Here is a 13718-nt window from a genome sequence, read left to right on the forward strand (position 1 = left end):
TCTACTGGAGTACCAGTCTTGTAAGTTTTAATTTGCAGATTTCCTCTTATATCTTGGATGTATAGACTGTATTATGTTAAAATGGTTTGTGTGCAATTCAAGAACAAAAACCAATAACTAGTGCAGCATACCTCGCTTTTCACGAACTTGAGTTGCAATTGGGGACATTTTATTTTTCAATTGTTCATTACTTCTCTTTTAGTTATTTATTTCCCTTCATCATTGGGCTAATTTTCCCTGTTGGAGCCCTTGAAGTTATAGCATCCCACTTTTCCAACTAGGGTTGTAGCTTACCTAATAATAATGATAATAATAATTTACATGCTTGTTTTCTGCCTTCAGGTGGGTCATGCTGAAGAACGTTCATTTGGCTCCATCGTGGCTGGTGCAGTTAGAAAAGAAGTTGCATTCCCACCATCCCCATCCTCAGTTCAGGCTATTCCTCACCATGGAGATTACACCTCGTTTGCCAGTGAACCTTTTGCGAGCGGGAAGAGTCTTTGTGTTTGAGCCTCCGCCCGGCATTCGTGCTAATCTTCTACGTACATTCAGTACGGTAAGTGTGGAAACGGTTCCCTAAGTAGATATGTGCTAATCTTCTATGTATATACAATACTGACAGTCCTCAACCAACAATCACAATAGGTATCGAGAAGCCGATCGTAGCTTGAATTGTTCGTAAATTGTTATCATACCCCTAGAATTAAATTTGGCCTAGGATATGCGTAGTCTAACTTAAATGCTCATGACTTTCAGAAGTCAACAAATAGTCCCCTTTCATATAAAATCAGCCTCAGGTGATTACAAATGAGGATTGACTTGCTTTATTACCTTGCATTAATATATGTATTACTGTAAAGTATGTTATCAAAAGAAAAACATACAAATAGCCATTCACACGTACTGTACTACGTTCGTGTAGATACTACTGTGTTTGTTTACATTACACTTAAAATAAATGTACAGAAGTTTATTTTACAGTTTCGTTACCAAATTCATTGCTAAAAACTTAACTGTGTTTATCTACTTCGTGAATGCTTTAGTAGTGTTAAATATAATGCAGATGATTATTTATTTGAATATTTGTTACGGTTCGTCACGACTGACGAATACGCCGATGAGGTGACGAGTGCGGCACACACATACACACATTCTCTCTCTCTCTCTCTCTCTCTCTCTCTCTCTCTCTCTCTCTCTCTCTCTCTCTCTCTCTCTCTCTCTCTCTCTCTCTCTCTCTCTGTAGATCACATAATGAAGTAAAATGTATACAGTAGTACAATGCATTGTACTGTAGATATTAAATAAAAAGCAATGCTATACTGTAAATTACATTTTTAAACTATTTTCGTGTGGTAACCAAGATATGATGAAGAAAGGCGAGTTAACCAATACCTGTGGATGATTTGCCAAGATCGGATAATTCTTTGTTGTCTTACAAGTTGTTCCAATTGTTGAACTATGTATTTGATATACATGTGCAATATTTGCCTTCTTTGCTCTGCTTGTTAATGGCTACTTTCATTTCCATTAAAATGGCTTAACATTTCTTCTAACTATTAGCACTATTGCCACTATTCTTGCGCTTCATTGCACTACCACTAGCGATCTGCTCACCAGCCATAGTTATCGTTATTGTGATTTACAGAAATAAGTAAAAAATAAAGCCGAGGTAATACACAAACAGCTATAAATATCACAATAGCAAACACAATAGATTTTGAATGGGTAGCAGCGGCTGCATCAGGACTCGGTTGTGAGTGGTGCAAATTTCCAAAATTATTACTCCACGTAGTTTGAACATATTTTTTACTTGCGGTAATTTGTGTTTGTACATCTGAAAGTACGCAAATTTAATATTTCGTACTTTAAGGACTGCCTGTATTATTATTGTTATTATTATTATTATTATTTTTATTATTATTAGTCAAGCTACAACCCTAGTTGGAAAAGCAAGATTCTATAAGCCCAAGGGCTCCAATAGGGAAAAATAGCCCAGTGAGGAAAGGAAATAAGGAAATAAATAAATGATGAGAACAAGTTAACAATAAATCAATCTAAAAACAGTAACAACTTCAAAACAGATATGTCCTATATAAATTATTAACAATGTCAAAAACAGATTTATCCTACATACTGTAAACTATTAAAAACGTCAAAAACAGTTATGTCATATAAACTATGAAAAAGACTCATGTCAGCCTAGTCAACATAAAAACATTTGCTCCAACTTTGAACTTTTGAAGTTCTACTGATTCAACTATCCGATTAGAAAGATCATTCCACAACTTGGTAACAGCAGGAATAAAACTTCTAGAATATTGTGTAGTATTGAGCCTCATGATGGAGAAGACCTGGCTATTAGAATTAACTGCCTACCTAGTATTACGAACAGAATAGAATTGTCCAGGGAGATCTGAATGTAAAGGATGGTCAGAGTTATGAAAAGTCTTATGCAACATGCATAATGAACTAATTGAACGACGGTGCCAAAGATTAATATCTAGATCAGGAATAAGAAATTTAATAGACCGTAAGTTTCTGTCCAACAAATTAAGATGAGAGTCAGCAGCTGAACACCGGACAGGAAAACAATACTCTAAACAAGGTAGAATTAAAGAATTAAAACACTTCTTCAGAATAGATTGATCACCGAAAATCTTAAAAAACTTTCTTGATAAGCCAATTTTTTGTGCAATTAAAGAAGAAAGATACTTAATGTGTTTCTCAACAGTAAGAGACTTAATGTGTTTCTCAACAGTAAGAGACTTAATGTGTTTCTCAACAGTAAATTTGCTGTCAAGAATCACTCCTGAAATTTTAAAAGAGTCATACAAATTTAAAGAAACATTATCAATACTGAGATCCGGATATTGAGGAGCCACCGTCCTTGACCTACTTACAATCATACTTTGAGTTTTGTTAGGATTCAGCTTCAAACCCCATAATTTGCACTATGCACTAATTATAGATAAATCTCTGTTAAGGGATTCACCGACCCCAGATCTACATTCAGGGGATGGAATTGATGCAAAGTAAGTGGGGAATAGGTTCCTTAAGTAGATATGTGCTGATCTTCTACATACATTCCGTACAGTAAGTGTGGAAAGGGCTCCATATGTAGATATATGCTAATATTCTACACATATTCAGTACAGTAAGTGTGGAATGATTTCCTTAAGTAGACATGCTAATCTTCTACATCAGTACAGTAAGTATGGAATGTATTCCTTAAGTAAATATGTGCAAATCTGCTATGTACTTTCAGTACAGGTAGTGTGGAATGGGTTCCTTAAGTAGATAAGTGTTAATCTTCTTTCCTACATTCAGGTCAGGAAGTGTGGAATGGGTTCCCTGAGTAGATATTTGCTAATCTTCAATTTACATTCAATACAGTGAGCTTGGAATGGGTTCCTTAAGTAGATATGTAGTGATCTACATACATTCAGTTCAGTAAGTGTGGGTTAGGTGCCTTAAGTAGATATTGGCTAATCTTCTATGTACATTCAGTACAGCAAGTGTGGAATGTGTTCCTTAAGTAGATATGTACTGATCTTCTATGTACATTCAGTACAGTAAGTGTGGAATGGATTCCTTAAGTATATATATGCTAATCTTCTTCCTACATTCAGTACAATAATTGTGGAATGGGGTCCTTAAGTAGATATTTGCTAATCTTATATGTATGTTCAGTACAGGTGGTGTGCAATGAGTTCCTAAAGTATATTTGTGCTTTTATTCTACGTACATTTTTGGGCTCAAGCCATGACGTCCTGATGGAAGGTTCCTTCAGTAGCTTCCTTGGGTATATTTGACTACAGGGATATTCCCAGAGAATTAAACTAAAGGTTATCACAGAATTCTAACTTCTGGTGCGAGTACCCTAAAGGTTTCCCTCTAGGATATCGTATATCAACAGGGGACGCATGTATTGACACGCCACATAGCTATCTGCACCCCATATAGAGTTAACACTTCGATATGGAAAGGTGGAGAATAACTGGGGAGCCGTTCCACAGTTACACTCGTCCTTGGCTGCTTTTGGTACTTGAAACATAAACAAACGGGCGCCATTGCTAAATGACGTCACGTCCGTCCCCATCTTTCAACCTGTAGCTCCTTGCTTTGGTCGGATTTCCCTTGTGTGCGATTTTCATCTTCTTACATCGCCTTTATGTCGTTACCTTCAGCCTCGCCGCCTTCTGGAAAGTTGAGTACCAGGTCCCAGTATTGTTTAAATAAGCTCTTGCCGTAAAGTAACTTCTACTTTTCGTAAAATATTGTGTTTTGTGGCAGAGCTGTGCCGATCCCGGACGCGCCATTTTATGGCGTCGCTGTTCATTTGCATGCTTTATTTAGTTAGCCAGAACAGCCTTATCCGGTCTCTGAACTAATTAATATTATTAGTTATTTAGTCTTCATAGCTAGGAATTACTTATATCGTGTTTTAGCGCTCATCTGACTCGTCGCCGTTCGACCTCATTCTAGATAGCTTGCTTAGCCCCTAGGCTGGATAGCCTAGTGCTTGTGTTCATGCATGATATATACCAGTGTTCCTAGGTTAAGTTATGAAGATTGTGGCATTATTAAACATACTGTTAACTGTGATGTAAGTGTTTTCGCCTTCGGGGACCATATAGGGGACCGGGTTGATTGCGTATCTTTCCACCCTAACCTAAATGTAGGAACCCCTATATGCCCCTTAATCCCCTGCCTGCAGGCATTCCCTCTGTGTGGGCCTGCTTCCCCTTCTATATAGAGGAATCTTGTCTACAAACAGAGTATTTATCGCTTCTCTGTCTACCCTAAGGGAATGATCCCCCCTTAGGGTCGTGACTGAGAAATAAGGAACGGCTCTGCCCTTCCTCAGTTTCACTTGGTTGGGTTACTCCCTCCTCCCTGCAACTTGCGATGTGTCTTTCAGCTTACCTAGCCTAAGAGTTAACCCTCCTTCTCTAGGTTAAGCTCTGGGGGTTGATTCTGTGCTTTTATAGTTTGAGACAGTACTCCTGTACCATTCTCATTCTGGTTACCTAACCTAGGTTAGGGAGCGTTCTCCCTCTCCTTGGTGGCTGTTCTTGTACAGAGTCTCCCCTATTGAAAGACCCCTCATCTTCTCCCTCCCCACCTATCCCTTTGGTGTAATCTTGCCTATACACATCTGTCCTTAGTCCTACAACTCCTCCCTTGGGTGGAGTGGTAGGGCTAACCTGTTCTCCTGCTGAGCTGGCCGCTCTGGTACACATACCCTTCATAGCGTTCTATGGGGATAGTTGCCGGCAGCGGTCCGGCCGGCGCGGGTTTCCCCCTCTTGAGTGCCCTCTAACCCTCCCTTGGGTTACCCCAGGCACCCGGCCGACTGCCGGCCCCCTGCCGCCGGATGCTAGGAGTATCTACTCCTATCATGAGGGCACTCTCTCCGGAGGGATGCCGGAGGGGTATGTGATCTTACCCCTTCCATCCCTCCTTACCTTTCCCTCCATCTATCCTGGTGCAGGTCCCTTTCCGCCTCCACCGCCGGCGATACCGCCTTGCCTCTGGTGACATTCTTTCATAAGATGCCCTCCCCCTCTAAGACGTCGGATCCCCCGCCTCTTGTCGGCGACCCGCCGCTGTGCCGGCGATCGCCACGATGGTATTATAATTTAGATACTCAATGTGTCTGTCTTGATGCCTTCCACCCTGCAGGACCGGCCTCCGGAGTGCCGTCGGTCTGCCGGAACCCCCTGGAGACGTTAAGGGACATGCACCCCTTCTCATACCTGCCGACAGCCAACATACTGCAGCCAGATGGCTTAGCCACTTCCATGTATGGGTATTGTCTTACCATCTAAAATTGTGGCTGTGCTGTCTGCTTGCACATTACAATATTCCAGCATACTCTGTGTGTCTTAGTGCGGCCGATTGCCGGAACCTATATCTAATAAGGGGTTCTTCTATTCCCCTTCTACCCAGGGATCTGAGTGGTCTCAGTCCCAGCTACACCTCACGGGCAATTTCTGTTAGAGGCTTAGCTTCTACTCACCACGGCTTATCCATATGGATTTCCGTTTTGTGACCTTCGGCCACAAAAGAAATTGCCTACTGATAAGGTTACGGCAACCGACTGGGCGGGATTCACAAGTATGTGTCTATCTACTTCCTTTCCCGCTCACTACTCTCAAGCATTATAATACCCTATGAATTATTTTAATGCTTAAAAATTTAGATTAAGTTATCTTAATTTTAGAGTAATGTAAGTCATTCTTATGCCTTCCATGTACTCATGATCTCTTTCTTTTACAGGAGGAGTATATGAAGTGCAAAAGCAACTTCTGTGGAGTGAAGCGCCCGGACTAATACGGGCACAAGGCGTGCCGGACCCACGCCCCCTGCGCCGCCAAGAGAGGCGACCTGAAATACTGGGACCCGCAGCACTGTACAGTCTGCAAGAGTCGTTTGGCCGTGGCGTTCGACGATCCTCCTTCAGCGGAGGCAAGGGACAACGCTCGAGAAAAGCTACGCAAGTGGGTGCGTGGCTTCCAGAAGAACGCCACTGGACCGTACCTCGCCAGCGAAGATTTGAGGGCCTTGCTGTTTCCAAAGGCATCAAAAGACTCTGTGATCCCCAGTGATCAGATCCCCACCGTCCAGCTCGTGGTGGAACCTGATATCGTCATGGCCCAGTCCATGCATGAGTGCCACTTGGATTCCGATAACGTGGAACGTATGTCGGTGGTGTCGGAAGAGACGGAGAAGAACCTCATGTGCGTGGAGCTCGACTATGAGGAAGATCAGGTGGAATATCCTGATTCGGAGTCCGAGGTCGCTCCCACTCTTACTCCCGCAGCGACTCCTGCACCGTCCGAGGAACCTGTTCCTTCGACTTCCGCCACCCCGGACCCTCTTCCATCGGGCACTCAGGATGTCTTCAAGATGCTTGAAGCCCTCAAGGAAAGAAAACTTCGAGAGACCCAGGAGCAATTCCGGTCTACCCTAGTCAACCTTAAACAACCGAAACGGATTTCGGTTAAGGACCTCCCCGCTTGCTCGGATACTAACCCATGGAGATATGCCGAGCATATGCCGATCACGACTGGTAAGATCTTCATCAGTGAGAAGGTTGGCTCTATCTTGTTGGAAGAAGTGGAATTCTTCCCGAACTTCGAGGCTTATCCGGACTGTTACGTCCGGCTCAGGTCCGAACCAGCCTCAAAGGAAGAGACCGAACCGAAGGAAGTAATCCTGTTCGATCTCGCGAAGGCCCAGGCTATGCTAGCCAGTGCTGTGAAGAGTAGGGGTTTCACCAACTACAAGATGCCAGCACTCAGTAAGAAGCACCCAACCTTTGTTAAGCCGAATGCTGCGACTTTCTCCTTTATCGAAAAGGCCTTCACAGCGGTCTTAAAGGCAGTGGAGGAAGGGGAACCTTGCCCTGCACTGGAGGAGTGCAGACCCTTCTCCCTTACCGTTCCTCCCGATAATAGGCACTGGAAAGACGTCCAGTCAACCTTCACGGTGGGGAAGTTAGAGCCTGACGTAGCCGGTCATCAGTTCAATGAGGACCTCCCAAGGCTAAATGATCACCTCCTTCGTAGGGAACAGGATACGAAGGAGAGGCTTGCCGCATCGCTGTCCCTCCAGGTACAGCTTGAACTTATGGCCGGGGACACTAGAGTCCCGGACTTTTACATGGTCCTAGCCAAAACACACTTGGCAACGGTGACTAAGGACCTGTATAGCTTCACTAAGGCTCGCAGAGCCTGTCGTGAATTCGTGTTTGCCAGCGCGACGGTAAAACACGAACCCCGGAGGCTGATTTCCTCCAATATCTGGGGTAAATATCTCTTAACCTCCTCCCTGGTGAAAGAGATTGCAGACAAGGCCGCCACGGAGAACAGGAACCTTCTCCACAAGTGGGGCATGTCGAGAAAAAGGAAAACCTCTCAGGAAGATGGCCCTCAACCTAAGAGGAAGTCTCAGAAACCGAAACCCCAGCAACATCAACAGAGACGGCAGTTTCCGGGTTCCGCTACTCCCCAAGTGGCCGCACAGCCACAGCAGACCTTTCAGTTGGTCCCTCAACTGGTGGTGTCGCAGTCACCGGTCTTTACCCCTGCATTTGAGCAACAGGCTACTAACTTTCGTCCCAGAGGTAGGGGCTCAAACAGAGGTTCCGGCAGAGATTCGTCTCGCCGCCCCTCCAGAGGCAGAGGTGGAAAGGGAGCTAGCGGCCGAGGTGGCAAACCCTCGGGACACCAGAAGCAATGAAGTGCTTCCGGTGGGAGGAAGACTCCACCAATTCCAGGATCGTTGGACCTTCGATCCCTGGGCGCACAGCATCGTCAAGAAGGGACTAGGCTGGAGCTGGACGCAACCACCCCTAGCCTTCCAGCAATTATTTCAACAGTCAACCCCCCTCCTAGAAGAATATGTCCTAGAACTCTTGAACAAGAAGGTGATCAGGAGGGAAAAGTCAACCAGGTTCCAAGGGAGACTATTTTGCGTTCCCAAGAAGGACTCCGACAAACTCAGAGTCATTCTAGACTTATCCCCTCTCAACAAGTTCATTGCGAACAACAAGTTCAAGATGCTGACTCTCCAACAAATAAGGACCCTTCTGCCTCAAGGGGCCTACATGGTCTCCATAGACCTGGCGGATGCCTACTGGCACGTTCCAATGAATCATCACGCTTCTTCTTACCTAGGATTTCGACTCCAAAGGAAAAGTTACGCCTTCAGGGCCATGCCCTTCGGGCTCAACGTGGCTCCACGGATCTTCACCAAGCTGGCAGACGCCATCGTCCAACAGCTCCACCTTCGCGGCGTCCAAGTGATGGCCTACCTAGACGACTTGCTGGTCTGGGCGACATCGCCCGAAGATTGTGTAAGAGCCTGCAACAAAGTCACCCAGTTCCTAGAGCATCTGGGATTCAAGATAAACACCGAGAAATCTCGCCTCTCTCCAGCTCAGAAGTTCCAATGGTTGGGAATCCATTGGGATCTTCAGTCACACCGCCTTTCCATCCCGCAGAAGAAAAGGAAGGAAATAGCAGGGTCTGTCAGAAGACTGCTGAAATCCAAACGGATCTCAAGACGGCAGCAGGAACAAGTTCTTGGCTCTCTACAGTTCGCCTCTGTGACAAACCCAGTGCTTCGCTCACAGCTAAAGGATGCCGCGGGAGTCTGGAGACGTTTCGCATCCATCGCTCGAAGAGACCTCAAGAGACGGCTTCCAAACAGACTTCGCTTACTATTAAAGCCGTGGTCAGAAGCAAAGGCCCTGAAAAGGTCCATTCCTCTTCAGCACCCGCCTCCATCGATCAACATCCACACGGACGCTTCACTGAAGGGTTGGGGAGGTCACTCCCATCAACGACAGGTTCAGGGAACATGGTCTCCCCTATTCAAGACGTTTCACATCAACATCTTGGAGGCCATGGCGGTTCTTCTCACCCTGAAGAAACTCTCCCCGCCTCCCTCGATCCACATCCGTCTGACTCTGGACAACTCGGTGGTAGTCAGATGTCTCAATCGTCAGGGCTCGAGATCTCCCCAGATAAATCAGGTACTTCTTCCGATCTTTCGTCTGGCAGAAAAGAAGAAATGGCACCTGTCTGCAGTTCACCTACAAGGATTCCGCAACGTGACGGCGGACGCTCTATCACGGACAAGCCCAATAGAGTCAGAATGGTCTCTAGACGCAAGATCATTCTCCTTCATCTCTCACCAAGTCCCGGAACTTCAGATCGATTTCTTCGCAACGAGCGACAACAATCAACTTCCTCGATATGTGGCCCCGTACGAGGACCCCAAGGCAAAAGCAGTGGATGCCATGTCACTGGATTGGAACAGATGGTCCAGGATATACCTGTTCCCTCCCCCCAACCTTCTGCTGAAAGTCCTCTCCAAACTGAGAACCTTCAAAGAGACAGCGGCCCTAGTGGCTCCCAAGTGGCCCCTGAGCAATTGGTACCCTCTGGTCCTGGAGCTGCAGCCCACGCTGATCCCCCTACTGGGCCCAATTCTCTCTCAACAAGTACAGAAGTCGACTGTCTTCGCTTCATCACTGAAAGTCAGGGACCTTCATCTCATGATTTTCTCTCCTTAGCCGCAAAGAAAAGGTTTGGAATCTCAAAGAAAAGTCTAGACTTCCTCGAGGAATACAAGACTGAATCCACACGACGGCAATACGAATCTTCCTGGAGAAAGTGGGTCTCGTTCGTCAAAGCCAAAAAGGCTACGGAAATCACCATTGATTTTTGCATGTCCTTCTTCATTCACCTTCATGGACAAGGCTTAGCAGCCAACACGATTTCCACCTGCAAATCGGCTTTGACTAGACCACTACTGTATGCTTTCCAGATTGATCTGTCCAGTGATATCTTCAATAAACTACCAAAGGCATGCGCTATACTACGCCGAGCACCTCCGCCAAAACCTATCTCCTGGTCCCTGGACAAGGTGCTCCATTTTGCCTCTAACCTGGACAACGATTCGTGCCCTCTAAAAGACCTGACTCAAAAAGTTATCTTCCTTTTTGCTCTCGCCTCGGGAGCCCGAGTCAGCAAAATAGTGGCATTGTCAAGAGACGAGGGTCATATCCTGTTCGCAGATACAGGAGAACTTACCCTCTTCCCTGATCCGACGTTTCTCGCAAAGAATGAACTACCCACCAAGAGATGGGGCCCTTGGAGAATCTGCCCCCTGAAGGAAGATGTCTCTCTATGCCCAGTGGAAAGTCTTAAGGTCTATCTTCGAAGAACTTCAGACTTCGGTGGAGGACAACTCTTCAAAGGAGAAACATCGGGTGGTGACCTGTCACTGAAACAACTAAGAGCGAAAATCACCTACTTCATTCGCAGAGCGGATCCTGACAGTACACCCGCAGGTCATGATCCTAGAAAAGTCGCGTCTTCTCTGAATTTCTTCCAGAGCATGGATTCCGAAAGCCTCAAGAGCTTCACAGGGTGGAAATCGTCGCGCGTTTTCTTCAAGCACTATGCGAAGCAAGTGCATGAAGTTAAACATTTCGTGGTAGCCGCAGGTAGTGTTATGAAACCTGCCGTTTAACTCTGCATAGAACAGTGAGTTACTTGGGACTTTAACTCTACGGGTGCCTGTGTTGACCCTCTTGTGATACATAGTGATTTCATGGACACTTAGTGTTTCTAATAGACTGTTCTTATCAAGGTGAAATGTCATAGACTTCACATGAGTGCCACATGCTCTAGGGCATGATGTGTTTTTATTTGATAAAGACTGACGTTCCTCTGGAACTTGTGTTTCTAAAAGTCAAATTTCTTTCAGATTCAAGATTGAAGTCTTTTGTTTTCTATGTATATTATTCTCTATTATTGTAAATTAACTTTACACTTATTATTGCAATTGTTATCACAATAATCTGCAATCTATGAAATAAAATGTCTATTTTATTACATGTGCGTCTCTCTCCGCTCCTATTATTTATTATGAAATATATGATTGTCATAGTTTCATTTAACCCCTTCCTTTTGAATGAGAAGAATAATATAAATTTACTTGTATTATATACTCACCCATGCTGTGTAATATTGCTACCCGAATACTTACCTTCGTCCTGCCTTCGAGACCAGATTGATCTCTCCTCCAAGGAGCGTAGTGATTTTTTATCACTTACCTATGCTTGATATTGTTCCTACCCGAATACTAACCTTCTGTCTTGTCTCCCAGTCCTGCACGAACTCTCCGCAGGGTGAGTAGCCCTTCAATGATCACTTCGAGATATTGGTATGGTCCACCGGGACTTCTCTGCTAGGGGGTCAGGAAGCTGGATCCCCACGGAAACTCTAGCGAGGACACTTTACATACCTCTATTCGAAGCCCTTGGCACTTGTATAAAAAGGGGAAAACTTCCACGAAACATTAATTCTCTGGTACACTTCCATCAGGACGTCATGGCTTGAGCCCAAAAAACAGATTTTGAGCGAAGCGAAAAATCTATTTTTTGGTGAGATAGCCATGACGTCCTGATGGACCCTCCCGTCTATTCTAGTCCAGCCTTTCAGGCCCCGTCCTGTTCTGCTGTATCATGGAGATTAGCAAGAAGCTGGCCTCAGGATGAGGACGGACGTGACGTCATTTAGCAATGGCGCCTGTTTGTTTACGTTTCGAGTACCAAAAGCAGCCACGGACGAGTGTAACTGTGGAACGGCTTCCCAGTTATTCTCCACCTTTCCATATCGAAGTGTTAACTCTATATGGGGTGCAGATAGCTATATGGCGTGTCAATACATGCGTCCCCTGTTGATATACGATATCCTAGAGGGAAACCTTTAGGGTACTCGCACCAGAAGTTAGAATTCTGTGACAACCTTTAGTCTAATTCTCTGAGAATATCCCTGTAGTCAAATATACCCAAGGAAGCTACTGAAGGAACCTTCCATCAGGACATCATGGCTATCTCACCCAAAAATAGATTTTTCGTTCGCTCAAAATCCGTTTTAGTTCAGAAAGTTTGCAATGGTTTCCTTAAGTAAATCCAGGTTGTTGTCGACTTACGACCAAGATAGGGACAGAGTCGATCTGGACATACGTCAAAGTTAAAAAGTGAAACTTCCATAGATATACTGCATCATGATTTTGTAATTATCTAAGTCATATTTTATCACTATTTTATTACTGTATATCATTTCATTTTTTTTATCTTATGCTTTATTAAAGCAGTTTTGTATTCAATTTTTCAATTTCAGAAGCATTTTAACAATTGACACTTACCAACTTTTTTTTTATTAACTTTGGTTGCAATCAGCTGATCTGAAGGTCCCGCTACTGTATCGAGAGACTACTCGCATATGAATAACATGGTTTATTGTGTATATAATTTCTCAACTTATGCAATTGATTGATTATGAGTTATCTGGCATCCTGACATCTAAGTTAACTTATGCGAAATAACTTCATGATGAACATCACATCTGCACCATTATGTTACAGGATATCTTTGTGTTCATACAGTTCGTTTATAGCCATTATTATTGGTTATCATACAAATATATTCTCTCTCTTTCTGTTTGTGTGTACAGGTAGTTCATTTTTTAAGCTTCAAACAGTATTTAATTTTTAGTTCATTACTAAGCCTTCATATTTCATTAAACATTATTGTGGTTAATTTTGGTTTATTAAAGCATGTTTGTATTATATTTTTCAATTTTGGGAGTACTCCAATAATCAACAATGACTTGTTTTACATTTGGTTTTCATCAGCTGATATTGGTAGCGCTGCTGCATTGCGAGTATGCTCACATACAAATAACAAGGATTATTTTTATATAATTTTTCTTTAACTTATTCAAAATATCTTTGCAATGACTATTACATCAGCACCAATATATTATAGGATATCAGTTTCCATACAGTTTGTTTATAGCCAATATTGCTATATGAATATAGTTATCTCTCTCTCTCTCTCTCTCTCTCTCTCTCTCTCTCTCTCTCTCTCTCTCTCTCTCTCTCTCTCTCTCTCTCTCTCTCTCTCCATACTGTATTTTGACTTAATTCACAATTAAATCTTCCTATTTCTTTAGACATAATTAGAAATTCTTTGTATCATTACTCGATGTTTCGGTTATGGGAATACTACTGTAATATTACTTAGTAACGCATCAAAGGGAAATCACTTGATTTGCCACTTGCCTTCCAGCATAATTATGACGCCATCAGACTTGTTTTACTAAATTTATGGTAAGTAATGGTATTCTCAT

General features: G+C 43.8%; 1 protein-coding gene across 2 annotated transcripts in view; it reads left to right on the plus strand.

Moving 5' to 3' along the window:
- Positions 1-13718, plus strand: part of LOC137625988 (dynein heavy chain, cytoplasmic-like) — a 770344-nt gene that overhangs the window by 713997 nt on the left and 42629 nt on the right. For both annotated transcript variants that reach the window (XM_068357067.1, XM_068357068.1), the window contains one exon: positions 343-556. In XM_068357067.1, coding sequence (XP_068213168.1) covers positions 343-556 — 214 coding nt within the window. The remainder of the gene's footprint in view (positions 1-342; positions 557-13718) is intronic.

Source organism: Palaemon carinicauda, chromosome 33, assembly GCF_036898095.1.
Source record: "Palaemon carinicauda isolate YSFRI2023 chromosome 33, ASM3689809v2, whole genome shotgun sequence".
NCBI classification, from domain to species: domain Eukaryota; kingdom Metazoa; phylum Arthropoda; class Malacostraca; order Decapoda; family Palaemonidae; genus Palaemon; species Palaemon carinicauda.